We start from the raw sequence: 20,768 nt of genomic DNA on the forward strand, positions 1-20,768 counted from the left end.
TTTCTCTGAGTTCTTTGTCCTAAGTGCAGTTCTAGTCTGAAAAGTGATTTCTAAAATCTGTATTACAGACTTTTTTCCTTATCTCAGTGATTTATCAAATGTGCAGTGTCAGTGTTAATGTTTTGTTGGGTTTTTTTTTTCCAAACTGCCAATTCATTCTGGGTCTGAGGGTCAAGCTACACTCCTTCCATCTGTATATTTGACACGGGTTCTGCAGACAAAGTGGGTGTCAAGTTCAGTCCCTGTAGGTTCATTGTCTTCGATGGATTTGCTCCAGTGTATCTTAATGGAAATTAGTAAATGTATTAAAATTTAGCTCTGTTGGCTCTGCAGGGCTAATAATGTATTTGTCACTACTGAGAATAAGTACTTTTTCTGTTACGTGTACAGCCATATTGTTATAAGGGTGCCATTTTTACTGTCAATTTTCAGAATATAATGGATAACATTAATGCTGAATTGATGATTTAGGCTAAACTGAACTCCCAGAGCTAAGATCAGGTCAAATGAAACTGTCATTTTGATACTCTGCAAAATGTTTTGATTTGGTTTACATTTTATTATGGAGCAATTTAAATTTCAGAGTGAAAAGCTTTTTCAGCCTAAAAAATTGAGTGTTTTTGTTGTAAAGATGTTGACATGGGGAAATTGATTAAAACTGTCCCTTTCTTATGAATAGTTTTGGTTTAGACAAATAAGCATCTTTGATGGAAAAAATATCATTGAAAACTTCCCAGTTCTACATGTGGAGAGACCTGTATACCCATGTATGCTTTTGAAAATGCTAGTTTATGTGACTTGTTAAAGACAACAGACTGACAAGTGTAAGATCCACAAGCAGAACTCTCAGGCAGGTTTCCAAGCAACTAGGCTACCCATTTTTAAACATAAGGTTTTCATTCTGGTGATTTTTATGCTGCATGAGTTGTGATGGCTCAAGTTTGTTTTATGGGTTAACAACATGCATTAATTAGAAAATGAAGCTAATGGTTTATAGATTATAGTGTTCATAAGGAAAGCAATATGCAGAGAGGCACACAGGGTAATTGTGAGAAAAGATGTCCGGAGCAAAAGCAAGCAAGGAAAAAAAGGTTACAGAGTATCTTGTGACATTTCTTTTCACCATAGCCAATATACAGTAGTTCCTAATTAGATGTCCTGGCAGACCCTTGGTGAGAGTTTATATTTTTTTCTTCCTCATGCTCTTTGGATGAAATAAACCACGTAATAAAACTTCAGCATTTGTTGAATAAGTAAATATTAAAAACATTTCTTATTCTACATCTGGGATGTTTGGATTTGTTTCTCCTTCAAAGGTCTCTGACTGATGTGAACCACTGGATAAGGTTTCCAGTTCTGTAACAAAGAAAAAAAAAAGTCAGTATTTTGGATGCATGTACCGCTTTAGCTTTAAATAAATGGAGGCATGAAATATGGGGCTTGATGCTAATATCATCTAATGTTAAGACCCACAAGACCCAAAGTGATGGGGAAACAAGACTTGAAAGGGCCTCTATTATTCAAGTGGTTTTAAGCCACAACTGAGTAGTTGCTCTTCTGCTGAACACCAATGTGGTCTCTCTTGTCACAGCTGAATGAGATTGCTTAGCAGAAAAGCAGTGCAATGAGCAAGGTGGCAGTCAAGCAGGGAGTCCTGTCTCGCTCGAAGTCTACCTCTGGAAGCATCAGTGAGGATCACAGAATATTGATGCACATATCAAAGGTGCATCCTTAGGACTCTTGGCACACAGTGAAAACCCAGGAAATACCCATGAGCTCATTGGAGATGGGGAACTGCACTCCTCAATCTAGAGATACTTTCTACCTCTTCTTCCTGTGTCTGAGTATAAAAATCTAGATGGGATGGGGGGCGGGGAAAGGAAAAGTTTACAGGGGGAAAAATATATATGATCAAGGAGAGAAATCCAAAGAAACTTGAGGAGAAGGGGAGCAATTTAGGGGGAAAAAAAGAAAAACAGAGGGACTGGAGAAAGGGAAGAAATGGAATAGGTGATGCATACAGCACCACAGAAAATGGAGATATGAGGAACTGAGGAAACAGGAAAAAAAAAGTGGAAATGAAAAGGGTGCAGGAAAAGAGAGACAGATGAAACAAACAGAAATGATGATAGGAGGTGGAAAAGTCAGAAAGGGATGGAAAAAACCAAGATAAGATTCAGAGAAAAGTCTTAAAAGGATTTGTTGTGGGACAGGGTCCCCAAGGATGGCCATGTTACCCCCAAGGCCCCTCGACCATGCTAATTCAGCCTGCTGGGCACCCTCAGTTCTTGCCCGCCACGTCTTGATGGACTTATAGTATAGGGAGGCTGCCTTTAAGTCCTCTTGGACACTGTTTGATGAACTCTCTGAACCCCGTGGAATCCTGGACCCCTTGTGGGTCCCGCTTCAAAATAGATGTCACAGGACACCCCAGCCTTATGGACTATATGCATAGCTCCAACCACCCATTTACCATGCTCCAAACCTCCCAGACGGCACAAACATTGTCCTGTCTAGGCCTTGCTGTAATTGGCCCTCTTGTCCTCTTTCTGGGCTCTCTGCAGCCCTGTTGCTGCGCCGTCTCTGGCACCGGGGTCTGTGCACCCCAAAATGCCATGCCCTCCCTGGCACCGGGGTCCCCAGGCTGCAGTGGGCCCCCCAGTGAGGCCTCCTCCTTCCCCAAATAGTCTCGCTCAAACCACCGGTCTTATAAACAGAAATCAACCTGCAAGCCCCAGGGCTATAACATAAACTCAAGCTGCCTGGCTATAACATATTTGGAGCCACACAGGGCATGCTCTGTCCCTCAACAGTACCAGAAGCTACACTTGCAGTCAGGCCTCTTCCCTTCACTCACTCTAGGAGGGCTACTGCCCTCCGGGCCTCAGCCCTGGAGTTTATATATGAGCCAGGCCCTGCCCCTTCTGGTCAGCTGACCGCTGGCAGGTGTGGGCCCACTACCTCGTTCTGGCTGCCCTGGTAACCCGCAGCTGGGGCTCCCTACTGACTGCTAGGGCTCTCTCCCTAGCGGTTTCAGCCCTTTAAAGGTGCAGGGCATCTAAGTGCTCTGTGACACGATTAATAAGAAAACATGAAATGCAATTAAGAAAAGTGGGTGATAAAAGGAGAGAGAGAGAAAGCACTAATGGGAAAAGGGATAAAATCAAGAACACACACACTTTTAAAGTCAGTAAAATGCTATTATTTTGATCTGTGATCCTTCTTCCTTCCTTGATATACCCTTCTGCAGTAACAGGCCAGGCAACTCAAGTAGCAGAACCGGTAGGAAAAGGAAGCATAAGGAGACTTAGAAGATGACTTGACCTTGTAGTAGATTGGAAAGACTATGGTATTGTGATGGCTACAGAAAACCTGACATTGTGACAGAACTATTGTATGTGGCTATGCAGTTTACCAGGGTAATCTTTGAATTGTGTTTTAAAGTGGATCAATAGCTTAGAGCTGGTATATCAAATCTATTGTTGAAAATGAAAAGACAGCTCACTGAAATACTGAGATTTCTTTCCCTCAGATAATTTTGAATATTGTTAGATATACTTGTATTACCCTACCTTCTCTAGGCTTTTCAACCTTTTCTTCTTCCAGACTGTCTAGCAGACTAAAGATATTGAATGAAGTGTCAACTTCTGTAAAAACAAAAAAACCAGATTGAGGTTCACATTTATGACAGCTTTTATTGCACTTCAGATTCTGTTCATTTTTCCTTTTTTTTTTTTTTTAAGCAACACGTAGTTAAGGAAGAGGCCAAAAGGCATATTACTATAGCATCAAAAACATACCAAGGCATATTGCAAATGTTGTTTTCTATTAATAGTCATGACTCATCTTTACGTGGTAAGAGGTTTTGCATGTAATAAAAGAATAGAAAGATAATAAAATGAACTACCCATTGTTTTTATTGTCCTTTCTCAAAACCTTATTTTCTGTCCGCTATTATTCGACACAGCTTTATACTAATATTGCTTATGAATGGTTTTACCTTTTTTGTATGGTTGCATTTTTTGTATTTCTCCTAATGCAACTTGTTTTTCCTGCATGAAAAGGAGAGATTTATAATCACAAACTGTTCCTAGTACAAACTTAAAATATGTTCTTATGATGATACTCCATGTATGCTAACATGACTAAAAATGAGTAGCTGTGTGATGATCGTAGTTGAGATCAGTCTTTCTATCGCATTTTAATATTTCTAAAATGACCACCTTTATTCGAAACAATAAACTGCTGACTTATTGTGTCTTCAATGAGAAATCCCAGGTTGTAAAAGAATCCAGCTTTCATTATTTGCATAGGCAACATCCGAGCATTCCCTACTCACTAGGAATGCCAAAATGGCTAAATTGGCCACTTAAAATGCTACTGGAGAACTGAGACAATTTCTGTCCTGTGCAGTATGAAATGCATACAAGCTCAGTGCAGAAATCCTGTATTTTCAATAATACAGTGTATTTAGACTGTAAACTAATATTTATCATGCGCTAATTGGGCAACTGAACAGCTAAATGCCCATTAACTTATATTAATCCATATCTGACATGCAAAGAAGAGACTTTATACAGCAGAGTATACATAGATTGTAGTGCTAATGTACTATATCTTTTGTGTATTATCATTTTATAGAGGTTTCACCTTTGGAATCTAGCTGCGGGCCGGTGTGTCTAAAGCAGGGATAAGTAACCCCCAGCACGCATGCCAATTAGTGGCACACGGAGACATTTTCCCTGGCACAGCAGGAGGCAGGCGAGGAAATTGTTTAAAATATTTTTATTTTTTAGTTGCTGCTCTAGGCTTTCTGGAGCAGCCACAGGTCCCAGCACCATGGCAGGCACCAGGGGTAGAGTCAGGAGAAGACAGGCAGGGATGCAGTCTATGTTCTGCTGACTCTGCCCCGTGTCCCTGAGCCGCACGCTCCAGCCCACAGGGCTGCTGCACTGGAGGCTTCCCGCAGGTGGGCGAGTCCTGGGCCCGGCTCGGGCAGACAAACGCTCCATCTCACCTAGGTGGATGCAGCACCAGGGTGCACAGCACCGGGGCTGGGAGCTTGTGGCAGAGTTTGGGCAGTTCAGGGAGAAGCAGGCGTGGGAGGAGGTGTTGTGGGCAGGCCGGCCTGACTGGCCCCTTGGGAAGGTAGGGGCTGGGTGGGAAGTGTGGCTGCCCCAGGGCTTCACAGCTTCGAGCCACTGCAGGCAGGGGTGCCCAGTGGTACCTGAGGAGGGACCCAGCCTGTGCAGCTCTGCAGGGATGGGGCTCAGCTGCCCTGCCTGTGAGGGGATGCCACTTGGCCAGGGCAGGTCACTGGACTCAGCCTCCCTGCACACTCTAAGACAGCCCCCGCCTCCTGCTCAGTTCCCGCTCTCCTCCAGCTCCTGCCTTCCCAAGTGCCTGGCTGGGCTGGCCTGCTCGCAGCGCCTCCCCCATGCCTACTTCTCCCTGTGCTGTCTGGACCCTGCCCAGGTATACTCAGTGTCCCATTGCTGCCCCTGCCTAGGTGGGATGGAGTGTCTGTCTGCCCGACCTCGGGCTGGGCCCTCCCTCCCAGCCCTGGCCTTCCTCTGCTCCAGGACCATTGGGGAGCCCCAAGTGCCCCAGCCCTGGTGGCTACTTTTGGCATGTCACTGCCTCCCTCCGCCAGACACTGCTTTGGACCAGCAGGCCTGAGCTACAGCCGGTAGTGGTGGGAGACGTGAGCAGTAAGGGGCACACCTTCTTTCTCTTTTTCATTTTATTTCTCTCTTCTTTTTCTCTCTCCTTTTGTTTTCTTCTCTCCCCTATTTTTTCATTCTTTTTTTTATTTCTCTCTCTCTCTTCTTTCTCCCCTTTTTGTTTCCTTTTCTCTTTTTCTCTTTCCCTCTTTTTCTTCTCCCCTTTTTCTCTCCATTTTTTTCCTCTCTTCTTTCTTTTTTCTCTCCTCTCCTTTCCTTTCTCTCTCTCTCTGTTCTTTCTCTTTTCTCTCTCTCTTCCCTCCCTCATCACAACATGCTTAACAAAAAATACACAAGAACCAAGGTAGTATATGAAGTTTTGTCACCAGGTTTAGAATTTTTAGAAAACCTCATATTTACTGTAACAAAAAATGCAATGTTTATGATTAGTAACTAAATTAATATACAGTGCATCTTGCCGTGTTCCCCCTGCCCCAGTTTTATTTTTCTGGCACGCTGGCACTCCAGCACCTTACAAGGTGTAGAAATTAACTATCAAGACCGTAGATAATATTGTAGAAATTAACTACAAAGCAGACTCAGCACTTCAAGGACACAGCCTGATAAGACTCCAGAATGACTAAATCCTAGTCGCCTTGAAGTCTGAAGCAATCAAGGATGTAGCCCCCTCCCTATTAGCCAGCACTCCAAAACAAGCACGTAGCCACAAAAAACAGTTTTAACCAACTAGGGGTCTCTCAAACTGGCCTGATACCTTGTTATCTATCACAGTGGAAAATTCCTACCTGTGCGCGCATCTTGACTGTAAACTATAAATTGCCTCTAAGAGTTTTATTCGGGGCCTCTGAGCTTGCTTGGGGTGTCCAGCATGCTGAATAAAATTTGAGACTGACAGCGACTCTGTGTCTTTGGGAGCGGCTCTGCAAGGGGTCACGGACTCCACAACAAAGGTAGACATTGGGTTTTTTGGCACTGGCCAAAAACGTTGCCTGCCCCTGGTATAAAGCTGTGTCATATCATGCACCCAAAGATGAGGGAGTGGAAATAATGTTAGAGTGAAGAAGACCTCACCTGTATCAGATCATAGGCTAAACAATCCATAATTTCTTGAGTTTTTTCATTGATTTCAGTTTCAGTAATGACCTCCCAGGTTCCATTCTGGAAACTCACAGGCATAGAGAAAACAATACCTTCAGGGATACAAAACTGACCTAAAGAAAAGGGAAAAATCCCACAAAGCTTGCTTTTCTTTCTGAATAAAGCACTGCTACCTAGCAGTGATATGTTCAAATACTATGTTGTCCTGCCGGACAAAACCCTAATGGGAGCAGATCTAAAGAGGGTACAGTATCACAGCTGCACCCTTCTTTAAGACTACACTATGACAGTAGCAGTCAAGGACTTTAAGATCCCAAAAGCAGGTAAGAATGCCGCCTCCCCTTTTCTTTTGTGGTTAGAGTCATGTCTCTTTCCTTCCCATTCCTCCCCTCCTCCGCACATTGCTGTCATTGCCCCTAGTTTCCCTGCTGCTGTTGGACTGTGCGGGGAGCTGGGCTGAGCTGAAGAGAGTGGCAGCAGGCAGATTCCTCCTCCTTGTCCAACCCCCCCGGATGTTCTCTGTCACCCCGGAAGTAGGCTCAAAAGGGGTAACCTGCCCACGGTGAGTGCTGTGACTGACCTGGCTCCCTGTGAAGCCCAGCTGGAGTGGGATAGGAGCAACCAGGGACAGCAGGGGCACTGGCAGCAGCAGCAAGGGGAGGGGAGGGGAGGGAGAAATGGAAGGGGTGAGAAGGTGCCACCAAGCACAAAGGGAGAAGAAAGGGGGTGCCAAGAGGCAGGGTGCAATTTTACCTGATTTGGAGACTTCAAAAGAATTCCCTCGCTGCTGCTCCTACAGCATGGTATGCCTGCCCTGCAGCACCAGATGCTTGTCACATACCCCTGCCTTTACCAAATCCTAGGTCCACCCATGAATCGTAATGAAGACAAAGAGATTTCTGCCCTTCTCAGTTTACAATACAAAGAATTGCGTGCTATAACTTTAGGTTTCAGTTTGAAGTATCTAAAATTGTTGTACCCCTTCAAACAGGATATGGAAAGTCCCTTATTTAGAGCTATGCTTTAATGGCTCTTATGAAAATATTTCTAAATGCATACACATGCAAAATCACAAAAACAGGCATTCTCTTAAAATGCAGGCCATACATAAGTACTTTTCTTTATACGAAACACTGCAGAAAGGCATTTGAAATAGAGGAAGGGAAGGGGAAAAAAACCCACAAGACATGATTAACCTCTAAAGTTACAATTACTCAAGGCCTGCATGTCACATTTTAGGATCCCTGGTTGCACAATTTCTTAGATTTGGAAACACTTAGTCTCAGAGTATATCATGATTTTTTTTTAAATGCTGAAATAAATATTTTGATAAAAATGACTTACTGAAGGAACCAACAGAGCAAAGAAAAATCTTTCAATAATTTATAAACTAAAAACAGAGACTTACCTTCACTTAGCACTCCTACAGAGACAATCTCCCTAGGAGGAGAATCTTGGTACCAGTATCTCAGTATAGTGGCTATTACATGCGCAGGTGACATGCCTACACAGTGATATTCCCGGGAATTCAGTGAACTCAGGGCAGTCACAAATTCTGAATGGAGCCACTTGCTGCCATTAAGAAAGGAGAGGTCAACATTAAAGAAAACTGAAATTCAGGTCATGTCTTAGAGTAAATAAGAACTGAAACGGTAGAAGACATTAGTATGGATTGATTAAACTATGGATGCTGAAGTGAAATACTGAAAGTCCTAGATAGGAGCACCTATACAGGTGTCCTGGTTTTTCAAAAAGAAAAGGGCAAGTGCTCATTATCTATGAACATGGGACCACTTATTCACGTGCCTACATTACTGTGTCACCATTATTATTAATGGTTAACTACACTGTGATAGCATTAAGGAGACCCAGTCATGGACCAATATCCCATTATAGGAGGCACCGTACATAAATCCAAATAAAGTTGCTTGCCTCAAAGAGCTTTCAGTCTAATTATCTGCCTTCAGGGACTTAGTAAGGGAAGATGGAGACAGCTTGGGGAATATTCTGGATTTGCAACATCTCTCCCATATCCTTGCTGTTCTCTTTGGGAACATGTTATCTGCATCTGAGTGTACCATTTCTTTAGAAGGGCTTTTTTTTTTTTGTTAACTTGATGGTACCAGTCACTTGAGCTCATATCATTAAAGGAATTTAGGGACCTAAACAGGCATTCACATGTCTAGTGGGATTTTAAAGTGTCAAAATAGGTTAAACATGTACTTCACCTTAGTTCTTTTGAAAATCCCACTTGGCACCTATCTGCTTCTTTAGGTATCTAAATCCCTGTGAAAATCTAGCACTCACTCAACTTCTGTTGTTTTTATGAGCCTGTCAGAGGATGATGAGAGAGAAAAAATGCTTTAATATAGAGGGACAAATCACTGTAAAACAAATAATCCCTGTGGCCCCAAATGTCCAAGATATGCATAGTGCTTGAAACTATTTTAAACTCATTTTTAGGAACTATTTCAAGTTGATTCTGTCCTTTCAGTACTTCGCTGAGAAGTAAAGAAGTAAACAAAGAAACACAAGATTTTTATGTTTGTGAGAGACCACAGGCTGATATGGATGAAGAAAAGAAAACAGCTGGTATATAAGATCTCACCATGAAGAATATAGCTTTACTGTACCTATCATATATCATGTCCAGCAAAGGGCGTGAAAAGCTAGGTGGACCCCAGATAGCACTGTCATATCGGTAAACCTTTGCATTAGACAAATCAATGTAGCTACTACCAGTGATGTTACCCCAGACAATCACATCTTTAATCCCTGTAACAGAACAGCATATATACAGATCAATGTACAGAAAGCTAGGCAATTTTACAACACCAAATACTTACAAAGAAAGTAATTTAATCTCAAAGTTGCAGAAAACGCTTTGTCTGTCATAATATGTGAAAACATTGGTGCTACTTTATACATTTGAGTAATCATAGTGCATATTTAAGTTATTGGATAACAAATCAAGCCAACTTGCAAACACTTGGCAATGTTTCTTATAAAGCCTCAGATGCACAAAACCAGACTGTCTAAATGGTGGCCTGTAAAAACATTAAAAAAAAAGAAATCAAACCACTTTGATGCATGGTGATTTTCCCAAATAAGCAGTTAATAAACTATTCAGCATATTAACCATTACCTTTCCCTTTTTATTAGGTCCTGTAATGCCTAGACCTACCACTGATCACCAATTTCTGTTAAATGTGATTTCCAGTATGCTCTCCTGGGAATATAATCCCTAACAAGGAACCTTACTACACAATAGACTGTTGGGGTTTAAGTTCCTAATTTGTACTATGCAGTTCTGAAGCTTGCTTAGCATATTTAAAATATTGTGAATGTGCCAGAATGATAAAGCAGAGTATAAATGTTAGCATGAATAAAATCATATTCATGCACAGGCATATACCATGATTGCAGCTGTAGAAATACACATGGGGTAGGGACAGAAATTACACACAATTAGTAAAAGAGATCAGAAACTGATTCAACTCTGTAATACAACAGAAATTCAATGCACATAAACCACTTCAAAATGAGTGAAACCAGTTTAAGATAAACCTGGATGGATGTAGTATTCGACTTAACTGATTTAGGTAAAATCGGTTTATTGAATGTCTGTCCCAGATCCCCTCCAGATTCAAGTTAACTCTTAGTCTCCCAGCATCCCAGGATGCCTTGCATCTCCCCCACAGTCCCGCCCTGGCAGGGTGTGCAGCCTAGCCTTGGCCAAAGCTGTCTGCTCTAACAGAGCAGGGAGGCATGTTTTAGCACCCCTCGTCCCCCACGGCTTCTGGCCTGGGCCACTGCAGGCATGTGGCTGCACTTCTGGAACCAAAAGTGAATGTCTGCTCACTTTCTTATTGGTTCAATCTATGCAGATTAAATCAGGCATGGCTGGTGAACTCAGAGTGGTGGGGCGGGTAGAACATCGCATGGAAGCAGGGGAGGATGGTTTGCAGCCAGCCAGGAGTGTAGGTGGGGGGCAGGGGGAGAGGTGGTTTGCAGCTGGCTGGGTCATCCCATATGCCACTCCACCCACCCCACCAGTCTGAGTTCACCAGCTGTGCCTGGATTAGACTAACCTGCAAAGACTGAATTGATTCAGCCTCGGGCTTTTTGATTGTTTGCACTTAGCTATGCAGTCTCAATGCAGGCCCATACTGATCCTTTGCAACTGAGTGCACTCACTATGCTTGTATTTTTATATGTACTCCAGTTGCACCCTGCTATGAAAATACATGTTTTAGAATGTCAAGTGTCAAACAGAATTCTGTCCTTCATGATTCCCACATGGTCATCTGTGTTACAGTAAACAAATACGTATCACTTACCTGCTGAATTCATATTCAGTTTCCTGGCCAGCATGGCTTTAGCTGCACTTTCCAGTAACATTGCCAGGGCAATAATATTCCCAGGGTTAATGGATGGGGCATGTGTCATAATCATTAATGCCTTTAGGTTCACAAAAGTTTTTCCTGCCACAACAATTCTGACCCCACTCTTGGCATTCTTTTCAATCAGGGGACCATACACCTTACATAGCTCATTCACCTGCCTAATGCAATTTTCAAAGGATGTTGTATCACGTTCAAGAAGGATATCATCAAGCAAAATGATAACATCAGCTTGAAGAAAGGCCTCATCTAATTCAACGTGCATTGAAACACTGCGGAGGAGGGGGTATGCCAAATCTTGAGCCTCCATCACAGTACCACAAAGAACTTCTTTGCAGTTATATCTATCAAGCAGATGGATGCTGATTTCTGTTGTAATCCCAAACACTTCTCCATTTGCCAAAAGCGGGATCAGATGGTAGCAGGCAGGAGCTGATGCACTAATGAAAAAATTTAGATATGGAAAGTCTCTGTTAAACAGTAAATGCTGCCAAATTTATGTATTATAAAAATAGATAATATAGAACTTTGTCTCGTAGCTGATTAATGTTCAAATGGTCTATTAGGCCCTGTCATTTCTGGATCTGTTTTCATGCCAGCATGTTAAAAATTAATACAGCTCAAGTTTCCCTTTGCTTAAAGATTTTTCCACCCTACATCCTTAAAGGGAAACTGCCAGGTTAAAAAGTATGCTTAAAAACCTAACAAATTATCCTAGGCGTATAACTAATAATACCAGGGATTAATAAAAATACAAGACTTTTGGAGGTCTAATTTATACTTCCAAACTGCTTCCTTCTTATTTTGAATTTTCCTCACAGTGGAGTATGTAAAAAGATGGTCAGTATCTCTTTACTTACAGTCCATTTAATTTTTATTCATGCATTAGCATAATGCTGCATTTTCTGGATTGCAGACATTACAAGGAAGTGTTATTAATTTATTTATGCAAATATGCTCACTAGTACCTTTATACGTTTTCTATTTTTTTCAGAGTTTGCTTTTTTGGGGGTAATATGGGGGCTAAATTTAGTAAGGCAGTGTCTCCAAGTTTTTTTCACCTTTATTTGCTGTCAAGCTGCAACCAAGGTAATAATTCTTTCTTCAGTATCTACTGAGTGCTTACTTACAAACAGAACCTAATCCAATTAAACAAATCAGCAAAGATTTGAACAATTTCATGCTTTACCTATAGCATTTTTAAAGAAATGGTTCACATGAATGTTTTGTAATAACGGAATGTTTATATTATACTTTGAACCATCAAAAGTTTCTGTTTTAATGTACTGTAAGTTGACAAGAAAATTAGAAGAAAGAATACAAATCATTTATAAAATATGTGTTTCTATAAACCAAATCAAAATGTATATGAATTCATATGCAAGCCTCAGTACAGCTTATCAGCGATGGGAAACCAATATTGTCTGAGGAACGCACTCTTCTAAAGCTGAGTGAAACTCTACTCTGCAGATTCTGTTCCCTCTCTTACCTGCTGATCCAGACCTGCAAAGGATTGATAAGACTTTTTCGTTCTTCCTCCTCTTTCTCCATTTGTATGTGAGTCTGCAAGTTCTCCTCACCAATTTGCAGCATCTCTTCACTTAGCAAGTCTGAGGTGATGCCGTAGTAATGCTAAAGATCAAGAGAGTGTGATCAGTAATTAGAAGGGGGCCCAAACACAACTAAGCTTCACTGCCTATTATTTCATTTTACATCTGAAAAAAGAGCAAGGGATAAAAAGGAATGCATAAAAGAATGTAAGATATAAATTCTTGGTGCTTACTGAAAGAAACTTGTTACCTGGGCATGCTCCAGAAAATCATTAAATCCTCCTAGAAGTAGGCCTTTCCCTCCACGGTCCAACAATTCTCTCCAAACAATTGGAGAGCATTTGTGTTTCCATCCATTCTTTTCACAGATATCATGAAGCCACTGCTGCATGCAACAAATCCAAAACACAATTTTTTTTCACATACGATAATGCGATATTTAAATATTACAGCTAGTAACATTTTAGTATTTCCAAAAAGACTGATTATTTTCCAAATGCATAATGACAAGATCTTTCCAAAACCTCCCAAATACAAATGTATGTAAGGCAGGGGAATGCTACCAACTAGATGTCTGGAACGTATTGTGCAAGAAATTAATTAACAAGAGAGGAAATTCACTTATTTGCTTCTCTTTGGCCATACTGTTATAAAAATATCGCTTAGTTGGCTTAGTAATACTACAAGCAGCAAGATGCAGTGCCAAGAGACCATTTTAAAACATGAATCAATTCAGGATTTCTATTTGGCCTCACATGACAGTAGACGATAGAGGTGATGTCTCAGCATTAAAGTTGTTTATGGTGCTTAAATATAAGGGGCAATGAGATTAGTAAATCCTTTCTTATAGAACTGACTGTTTTATGAGGCACTACTGCGATTTTTTTTCTAATAACATACTACATTACCTTAGATGGCTATCAGCCGTAAACTGGTTTGATAATAAAAGAAATTAAATCCAAGAGTTGCAACTGTTTTGTAAGAGAATCCACTTGAATATAGTAGAATTTGAAATAGATAACTGTCTTCTTCCATTGTCTTTTTGATAACCCTTTTGATTATTAGGTCTCTAGATTCAGATTAATTTTATTACTGTTTATATAGCTTTTAAACGCCTACTGCAAGCTGGTTTGCAGATGCACTGACAGAACTGCTTTGTTATTTTCTGTAGCTCTTTATTTAAGAAAAAGGTATTTTTTAACTTGTATCTATATAACTACAGCTATTATTTACTAAGCTAGATTTTTTTTAAATGCATGGTGATGGAATTTAATTAGTTATTACAAACTTTAGCAGAAATCGCATTGATCTTATAAGCAGTCTTACAATTTGACAACACAGATTCCTAGGCAGTCGATTCAGATTGATTTACTTTGAATGTAATTGAGCATGATGGGTCCTTCTCAACCTGGAAGGACGTGGGCAGTGGGGTTCCGCAGGGCTCGGTCCTCGGGCCCGCACTGTTCAACATCTTCATCAGCGATTTGGATGAGGGGGTAAAAAGCACCCTGTTCAAATTTGCTGATGACACTAAGATGTGGGGGGACGTGGGAACATTGGAAGGATGCAACAGGCTACAATCAGACCTCGACAGGTTACAAGGGTGGGCGGACAAGAATAGCATGGGTTTCAACACAGACAAGTGCAAGGTGATGCACCTCGGGAGGAACAACCGGCACCATACCTACAGGTTGGGGAACTCCCCTCTTATCAGCACGGAGGCGGAAAGGGATCTGGAGGTCATCATTGACTCCAAGATGAACATGGGCCGGCAGAGTGGAGAGGCAGTAAGGAAGGCCAACCGCACCTTGGCATGCATCCACAGATGCATCTTGACCAGGTCCAAGGAGGTGATCCTCCCCATCTATGCGGCACTGGTCAGGCCACAGCTGGAGTATTGCGTCCAATTCTGGGCGCTGCACTTCAAGAGGGATGTCGGCAGCATGGAGAGGGTCCAGAGGAAGGCCACTCGTATGATCAGGGGACAACAGGGCAGGCCCTATGAGGACAGGCTGCGGGACCTGAACCTGTTCAGCCTCCAAAAGAGAAGGCTGAGGGGGGATCTTGTGGCCTGTTATAAACTAGTCAGCGGGGATCAGCAGGCATTGGGGAAGTCACTGTTTCCCTGAGCACCGCCAGGAGTGACCAGGAATAACGGTCACAAACTGGCAGAGGGTAGGTTTAGGTTAGATATCAGGAGGCACTACTTCACAGTCAGGGCGGCTAGGATCTGGAACCAGCTTCCAGGAGAAGTGGTGCAGGCTCCTACTCTGGGGGTGTTTAAGAGGAGGTTAGATGAACATCTTGCTGGCGTCATTTGACCCCAGTATTCTTTCCTGCCATGGCAGGGGGTCAGACTAGATGATCTGCTCAGGTCCCTTCCGACCCTACAAACTATGAAACTATGAAACTATGTTATAGTCAAAATGAGGAACTGTTTTCAATGGAAACTCTCCAAAAATATTAGCCTTTGCTGATACACTTAGGCAAGATTCTTATTTATACTAAAGCTATGTTACACCCTAAGATTATGATGATTTGTATTATGGGTACTTCCCACCCTAAGATTATGATGATTTGTGTTATGGGTACTTCCTAGCAGCCCTAGCCATGTACATTGTGTTAGGCACTGCACAAAGGCACGGAACAAAAAGATGGTCCCTAACATAAAGTGCTTGCAATCCAAGACAAAAGATAATGAATAGACATATTCAGTCGGAGTATGTCTACACTGCAGACTGCAGTGTAGAGTAAAGATACCTGTGATGTGGTAAATGAAGAGTCCAGCACTCAGCATGGTTTTATTTGCTATGACAAAACCAGGAAATCATAGGTATTTCTACATTTCTACTGTAGACAAACCACAGGCAAATTCTTAGGTTCATTTTTCTGAGCAACATGTTGCTAGACTTAAACTGCTAGCAATACCTGATCTTAAAGCTAATTCTGGGGGCACAATACTGGCAGTGTAAAGGGGCTTTAAAGGGTAATACTGTATACGGTGCTGCAGAAGGGCTGTAAAGGGACCTTAGCATACATGAGAATGTGGTTTTTACTTTAATACTTTCAAACACCGTAATACAAAAAGATTTGAGGGTCTGTAATATCTCCTCTGCAGCTGCACTGGCTAGTAATGATTGAGAAAGAATATATAATCATAGTACAGGCAGTCCTCGACTTGCAACATTTCGAGTTACAACATTTTGTACTTAAAACGTTTATAAATTGACACCCTGTTTCAAATTTCTGATGTCAGTTTCGAATTTACAGGCTTGATCTGACACCATGCCATGTCAGTGAACAAGTCTGCTGTCCCCCCCATCTCCTTGGAGAACAGCTGTCCAAACTTCCTTGGACACTTTCTTTAAGAAAGCAGATGAGATTCCAAAAAATCTGCAGCCAGGACTCCTGAGAAGACTCCAGCCAAGAACCCTTCAAAAAGTCTAGCAAAGTCCCCTCAAAGAAGTCCTTCCAGATCAATATGATTGATATTTACAATATAAATACATTAATATAACTATATTCTCATCTATAATTGATTGAGTACAAAATTCTTGGTTATTTTTGGTGAAAACAGGGTATCAGGCCTTGGTTCAGGAACCAGTCCCCCATTATAACATTGTTTCCTATGGGAAAATCAGTTCTGAGTTACTTTTTGACTTAAGACGTGGTTTTCAGGAACCAATTGTGTCATAAGTCATAAAACTGCCTGTATGCAAACAGTACAAGACACAATTCAGTTGAATGCCTAAATGGACAACTGAATAAACTAGATGGCCATTTATAAAACAAAAGAAACAGCAAAATCAACATTTTAGTACCAAAATATAATCTTAGTCTGGCCATCACCATACTACTGGAATCCATATTTTCTATTTGTGGAGGTCCCAGAATGTCTGCAAGTGTTAAAATGTTTCTCAAACTCCTGTAGCCAGGACTGCTTAAATAGCATGCCTAGCAGTTTAGCAAATTGCTACTATACACAATACAATAAAGATCACAGGCACATTTCTTTCTTTGTCTGGATTATGTTGGCATAGATTCATGAACTGACTTAATTTCTCTTACCTCCCAGTTGTCAGGGTGCTGAGTAATCTTATATATCCTGAAATTAGGCAAATTAACCTGCAGATAGTCAGCTAAAATTTCTGCCTTAGCATAATATGGACAATCTGCTCTACCTGGAAATGAAAGAATTACATTAAAAAAAAAGTAAGACTACAAGATGAATTGATTACAGCTTCATAAAAACAAATAATCCTGATTCAAAAGAAAAAAAAAGAAAGATCCATAGAGAACCAAAACTATGTAAATTCATAGAAAATATGAGTACAAAGATATTAGGTATCAAAGAAATGAAAGTTTAGGAAGGTAAGAAATCTAAGTCCCAATTTGACACAAATATTTCAGGGCACACTAACCTTTAAAGGATTAAGGAGTATATTTGGATATGTAAAGAAAAGTAGCATTAGAGAGGAAGAAGATCCATTACAAGATGATGGTGGAGATAAAATTAAGGAAAACTGAGAAATGGCTAAATACTATATCCTTTTTTTATAAAGGAAAAAGTCTGTCTTTTACAATAAAATAACAATGAACAATTCAGAAATAAAAATTAAATCTTTGCAGCAAATATAGCTGGTTCACTCTGTCTGGGACACCTTAATCCAGACAACTGAACTTCATTGGTTATTTCATGACTGCATGGTGTACTGCCCAGCAACACAGCTGTGTTAGTAAGGAGGGAAGTGGTATCAATAGGGGTCCATCCACATGGATTGCCTTACAGGATCGGAGTCCAAGTTAACAAGCATTTTTTAAATACTGTATACCAGAATATAAAGTCATGAAGAGTGCTCTGTCCATTTATATGAAAAAAATGTGTTAGTTGTGTATGATAATACCAGTACTCCCTGATATATGTTCTACAGAATTTTGTGTACATGTAATGAAGACTTAGTTATGTGTGAGCTCACTGCACTGTATTATTGCTAAGAGATAGTGAAGCAGCACCTGTTTTTCTAAGCAGGTTTTTATTCTTTTGTACTGATAAAGAACAGGTAAGGTGATTCTATATTATTGTACCTACAACACAAATCCTTTTGCCAGAAATTACCCGCCTCCCCAAAATTGGGTTGCATGTATTAAGCGGGGGAAGCTGATCACAATATCAACAAAAATAATAATGAACTATAATGGAGTGATAAGGATGTAGCTAATTTTTTTGCATGGGATAGAAATACCCAGCTTTGATTCCTGCTCCACAGGGCAGCAGCTGCTGCACTGCTATTGAGGCAGCTGAGGGAGTCAATGGGTTTAACGGCTCATTATCCATCACTCCCCAGTTGTAGAGGATCATCTCTCCTTTATAATGGTCTTGATTTTCCATTAATCAAGGTATGTTTCTTAGGATAATTCTGCTGTGTGCTTGCTGCTCCTGATCTATTTCACAGCCTCTTTAGCTCTTTTCAAAGCCACAGATCTACCCATAGAAACCAGTTTTCAGCAGCAGGCAGAGCCAGACCCACCTCCGCTGGTTCAGCCTTCAGTACCTCCCAATCCACCACGGGGAAGGAAGCACCCAGGGGCGCTAATAGGATGAGTTTGTTTTGACTACTAGGGGTGCCACCCATTCAAGCTTTAGTGGGAAATAAGGGAAATCTAAAAAAAATCCAATGCTGATTGATACTGGGGCCTTGATCAGCATTTTTTATAACAGTGATAGGTTCTAAACAGGGTTATGATGCACCCTAAATCATTTGTAACGGCAATCTTATTTTGGAAAGTTAGAAAACTCACTGGTTAATAAGAAGTGAAAGTTGCTAGTGAAAAATGCAGTATAAAAAGATAAGTGGAGGAGAGTGAGAATAGAATTTTAGGAATGATTGCTCTATAGCAGGGAGAAATACAGCACTCTTGAGAGAGAGCTGTAACTTGATCTCAGAAAGTGTCTGAGGTGGTTAAGTAAAATACCTTCTTTTGCTGGTCCCATAAGAAGTCAGTAGCTGAGAAAATTAACTCCTGTGCTAGAAACTGTGTGAATGTTTGTAACAAAGTAGAACCTAAGGAACCTGTAACAGGGAACCCTAGCCCTGTTACCAGAAAGCAGGCTGGTCTCTTTAAGATCAGAACTTTCTGGGCACAGCCTGCTGGCAGGGTAGGGGTTAACAGGTGAGCCTGGCCAGCTAGTCAGGTGACTGGAAGGGGGCAGGCCAGAACTATAAAAACCCTGGGCTTGGTGTTAGTTAGGGAGAGTAGTGGAAGGGCAAGGAGGTTGTGCAGAAGAAGTCTACGGAAAGGCTTGGTGGCCTGTCTGGCTGTTGTGAGAAGGGAGCTCCTGATGACTGTCAGAGAAGTGGCTGCAGCCCCACAAAGAGGAGTGTCACAGACAGTGGGAAGCAGAAGCACAGAGCTATGGAAAAAATGTAAGCTAGCATGCTGTTGCCTTTAATTTTTTATTTTTTTGTGGTTACAACCCATGGGCTTACTACTTGTATTTTTTGAATGAGACTGGTGGCTTGTGGTTGAGGCTGTAGGGTGGAGGAGGCCTCATTAGCACCTTGGGTGCAGTCGTAAAAGGCTAAAGGGCCTAGGGCACTAGAGTGTGCAGCCATGTACTGCCAATAGCTCAGAGCTGCTTGCAGGACTCTTAAGCTGGGTCCTAGTGGGGGGAGGGGGGGAGACTCTTGGCTAGTAGCACAAACTAAAAGAAAGGGTGTAGTGGGAGCTCTGGACTACTGCCCAGACTGGAACTTGTAGCTTTCTGGCTCCATACCCAGCAAATAGCCCTCTAGGCTAGCAAGCCTGGGCTCTATATCAAAAGCAAAAAGAGGGCCATGGACCCTGAGAGCATTAAGCAGCTAGAGCCTCAGAGTCAAACCCTACCTGGTGGGTTTAGACTGGCAGGCCTAGCTAGAGAGACTGGGGGAAGGCTCATCATGGTGGCTGAGAAACTCAACATGGAAATAGGTAGTAGGCAGTCTGCTGCTTGTAAAAACACCTAAATATTTCCATCAAGACATGGCAGATGGGTAAGGGTGGGATATGAGACTAAAGAGAGAAGTAAAACAGTAAGGGACTTCAGGGGTGTCCTTATAGGCACGCAAAAAAAAAAAAAAAAGAAAAGCCTCTGGGAAGGGCAAGTTGTTACAGAGCCTAATGAGTGAGTGGCTTTGCAAAGAGGGTTAAGGTGTTGGCACAAAACCAGAGTGAGTAGTGTGGTGTATTGGCTTTGTGTATATGTTGCAAGGCAGAGGAACTGTTGGAAATGTAAGTGTGTGTTCCCATTGATAATGGGGAGTGAGAAATGTTTTTTGTTACCTCCCCTCACTTTCCAGGAAGAGTGTAGATCCTAGAAAAGAAAGTGTTAACAGTTTTTTGTTAAGGCAAGAAAAAGGGTGTTTATGAAAACTTAGTAACAAGTATTAAGGCTCTTGCTATCATGTAATAGGGTTAATAAAGACAATTGAAGGCATTTCTTATGGCTCAGGCAGAAAAAGTTAAATGTTACAGAACATAGGCATGTGTTTTTTGAATGAGGAATCAAACTTTCACCACAAAGGCAGTCTAAATCTTTATTAGAGGTTGAAATAGTATCTCTTAAGTTAGAATTCTAGGCTAGATGTTTAATATGTATAACCCCCTGATTTTGGTCTGTTTTCAGGGAAACAAGAATACTGCATTCAAAGCTCTGAAGTTTTCAGTATTACTAGATTTGATCTTCTGTAACAGGATCAGAAAAGTTTTGAGGTAAAGCTAACAAAACCTCTGACATCTAAAAATCAAAGTGAACTTTCAATCCTACAAGACATTACAGATATCACTCCACTGCTGGTGTTGGTTGTTTTTATTTTTTTTTTAAAAAAAACAACAACAAACATTCCCCCCACCTCTATTCTGTTCATTGCCTGCTGCAACCTACATCCTCAATGTAGCCTACAACCCCCTTGTGGTGGTCTTAGCTCTAGGAATGCTATCATCCAATGTGTGTTATTTTCCTGTATGTGAAGGCTTTTAACTAGACTTGAAGCTAG

General features: G+C 41.4%; 1 protein-coding gene across 1 annotated transcript in view; it reads right to left on the reverse strand.

Moving 5' to 3' along the window:
• Window positions 1–20,768, reverse strand: part of MDH1B (malate dehydrogenase 1B) — a 25,586-nt gene continuing 4,818 nt past the window's right edge. Inside the window, exons 2-11 of the mRNA XM_090044839.1 lie at window positions 16,804–16,916; window positions 12,986–13,120; window positions 12,675–12,817; window positions 11,123–11,625; window positions 9,416–9,557; window positions 8,191–8,354; window positions 6,756–6,895; window positions 4,001–4,052; window positions 3,573–3,647; window positions 1–1,356 (exon numbers count right to left, since the gene is read on the reverse strand). Of these exons, the coding sequence (XP_089900965.1) occupies window positions 1,274–1,356; window positions 3,573–3,647; window positions 4,001–4,052; window positions 6,756–6,895; window positions 8,191–8,354; window positions 9,416–9,557; window positions 11,123–11,625; window positions 12,675–12,817; window positions 12,986–13,120; window positions 16,804–16,916 (1,550 nt within the window). The 3' untranslated portion in view covers window positions 1–1,273. The remainder of the gene's footprint in view (window positions 1,357–3,572; window positions 3,648–4,000; window positions 4,053–6,755; window positions 6,896–8,190; window positions 8,355–9,415; window positions 9,558–11,122; window positions 11,626–12,674; window positions 12,818–12,985; window positions 13,121–16,803; window positions 16,917–20,768) is intronic.

Source organism: Crocodylus siamensis, chromosome 4 (assembly GCF_052110815.1).
Source record: "Crocodylus siamensis isolate JL-2025a chromosome 4, ASM5211081v1, whole genome shotgun sequence".
NCBI lineage: Eukaryota > Metazoa > Chordata > Crocodylia > Crocodylidae > Crocodylus > Crocodylus siamensis.